Source organism: Otolemur garnettii, unplaced genomic scaffold, assembly GCF_000181295.1.
Source record: "Otolemur garnettii isolate 467f Iridium unplaced genomic scaffold, OtoGar3 scaffold00111, whole genome shotgun sequence".
NCBI lineage: Eukaryota > Metazoa > Chordata > Mammalia > Primates > Galagidae > Otolemur > Otolemur garnettii.
The window spans coordinates 2,286,471-2,289,039 of NW_003852506.1; the positions used below are offsets into that span (position 1 = coordinate 2,286,471).

The 2,569-nt window shown below is 46.6% G+C and overlaps 1 protein-coding gene across 6 annotated transcripts in view; it reads right to left on the bottom strand.

Moving 5' to 3' along the window:
* SON (SON DNA binding protein) overlaps positions 1–1,701 on the bottom strand; it is a 33,017-nt gene extending 31,316 nt beyond the window's left edge. For all 6 annotated transcript variants that reach the window (XR_002775077.1, XR_002775076.1, XM_023517464.1 and 3 more), the window contains exon 1: positions 1,570–1,701. Coding sequence is in view for 4 of the 6 variants with exons in the window: in XM_023517464.1 (XP_023373232.1) it covers positions 1,570–1,646 (77 nt within the window). In the remaining 2 variants the exon portion in view is untranslated. The remainder of the gene's footprint in view (positions 1–1,569) is intronic.
* Between the last annotated feature and the right edge of the window lie 868 nt (positions 1,702–2,569).

The following is a 2,569-nucleotide window of genomic DNA, read 5'->3' on the forward strand; positions in this document are numbered from 1 at the left end:
CAAACTATCAAAATATCCAGCAACATATTCCTGCAATGGAATTCCATGAAATCATGAGGAACACCCATTGAGACTGTGATAAACAAACTTCTTCACAGTATCAGGAGGAAAAAATGATCAATATAAAACAAGATGATCACATTTCACATAACATATAATAACTCATGGAAAATATTAAAAGACATTAAAACATCAGTGACTGGTGGGAGTTTTTTTCTTTTCTCCTTAGTTATGTTTTCCTAAATTCTCTACAATAAAACATTTTCTAAAAGAAAGTGTCTTTTTAAAAAGCTATATAAACAAAGCAAACACAATCACTTATTGCATATAACTATGCATTTAAAAGTTATCAGAAAAACTGCATTCCCTTAACTCTGGTCTCTTTTCATCCCACAACACTACCAATATCATAAAAATTTGGAAAACAATGCAGTGAGTAAATACATTCTGCATTTAAAAAACAACACATCCTGTAAAAATAATTATTCTACCAATACTATATCATCACTCAAATAATCCTACATCACTTTTAGGCCCTAAATTTACAACTGGTCTTTCAGCCGACTTTCAAATTCACGTACTGTTCTTGGTTTCAACTTTTAAAGTACAATTAGCAAACATAGGAACTCAGAGTATCTACGTTTCAAAGTTACCTTCCTACCTCTGTAGTTCAAAGAAATGAGTATCTCAAACAATGCAAAAAATATTTAAAGACAACGACCACTGAGCAACATGACCCATGGTATTTTCCTTTTTAAGCAACCATTTCTCTGCAAATCCCTTCCCCTTCAAATTTCGTGGAACGAAGGGCAATATATGTAAAGTCTACCGGCAACGGCAAGAATAATGTATAGATCAAATTTGTCAAATGGGACAGGGGTAGCAAGAAAAAAATTGATCCATAAAATCCACTTTCCACTGATATTAATTATTAGTATTGCAAAGTTCCCTTTCACTCTCGACTCTAGCATTTAGTCGGAGTAGTGAATAACATCTTGAGCTGTTTTAACTTAAATCTCTAATCTACTACAACGCTGCCTAGTGGAAACCACAGAATACTAAGGCCCAAATAATGTCATTAATGGATCCAAACCCTCCTGGCGATCTAAAGTTGGCAATAATAAACAGGATTTAAGATTACCCAAGAAACGGCCGTTAGAGACCCTTTCCGGTCATAGGCACTGGCCGGCGAAATCAGCGGAGGCGGAGAGGGGGAGGGGAAACGCGGCGGAGGAGGGGCTGAGCAAGAAACCAGGCCCGTCCCCGGTGGACAGCAAGGCCTACAAGTAGCTAAATGGCAATGGGGGCACCAGACGGGGGAGAACGATGAGCATCTTAACGCTGTTCTGAAGGAGAGTCTAGGGTTACCTCGGAAAAGGCGAAGTTCCTCCAGGGGAAAGGAAGGGAGCGGATGGGGGGGGGGGGGCCGGAAAATGGATCCCAGGCCCAGGCGGGGCCATAGCGGGGCCTGAGCCGAGGAACGACAGCGTCTCGGAAGAAAGGCGTCATGGAAGGCTAGATGGGGCCCTAACGGTCCGTTGGGAGCAGAAAAGTCTGGGAGGCGTTTACCTGGAAAGTTCCTGTTGAATTTCCCGGAATTTACTGACCACGAAAGACCTAAAAATCTGCTCGATGTTGGTCGCCATGGCGTCCGCTCCGTTCTCTCAACTCTTCCTCGCTAGTCCTCCAGGCTCCCAGCATGCCTCGGGAGGAGGCGCAGCGGCCAATTCCATCTCTTGCCTTCCTGATTGGCTCCTATGGGAACGCCCGGACCGGCACGTTCCACGGACGGGCCAATCAACGAGCATCGCCCCGCTTTCCTCGGCTGTTTCTGAGCGGCTGGGGTAGAGGTGCTGACGTTTGCGCGGCGCACGACTATGTCCGCCATGTTAGTGTCTGACGCAGGCGCCATTACAGGAGAAGTCTCTCTTGGGGTGACTGTTCACCTAAGTTGTCAGTCTCCAACGGTGTTTGGGTGCTGTAAGAGGCTTGCCATAGTGACTGACCACCTAAGATAAGAGGCCATGAAGAAAGGGAGCAAAACGGGCAACACGGTGTTTGATACAGGGCCTCCAAGTTTGCAGGAGGCGCCAAGTTCTGATTCGTCAGTGAGATGCATCTGAGAAAGAACTAACCAGACCACTTCCCCCCGCCCCAACGGTTGTTATCCCGTGTTTGTCATTGCAACCTGTAATCAGGTCTTTGTCCCCGCCCTCTTTGCAATAGGTCGGAGGTCCTAGTGCATTTTACTCTAGTCAAGAGCCAAGCGTGTCACGAGATTTGTCTCTAGTAGCTGGTCAGTTCTAACCCTCGTGAATAACACAATTTCTTAGCCGTGGTTTTAACATCATGGCGCTCCCATTCTCCACAGTTCAGGAGGTTCTCGAAAGAATGGTGGCGATACGTGGCACCGCACACTAATGTGTTACTTTATAAACGTTTCAAGGCTTCGGTGGCTTTGCTGGGGAGCGGTCTCAGGCCGCGCCCTAGGGCGGGAGGAATGGCCCAGGACTCCGGCCAATAGGGAGAGGGGCCTGCGGTGCGGTGGGCGGGGCGTCCGCGGATTCCC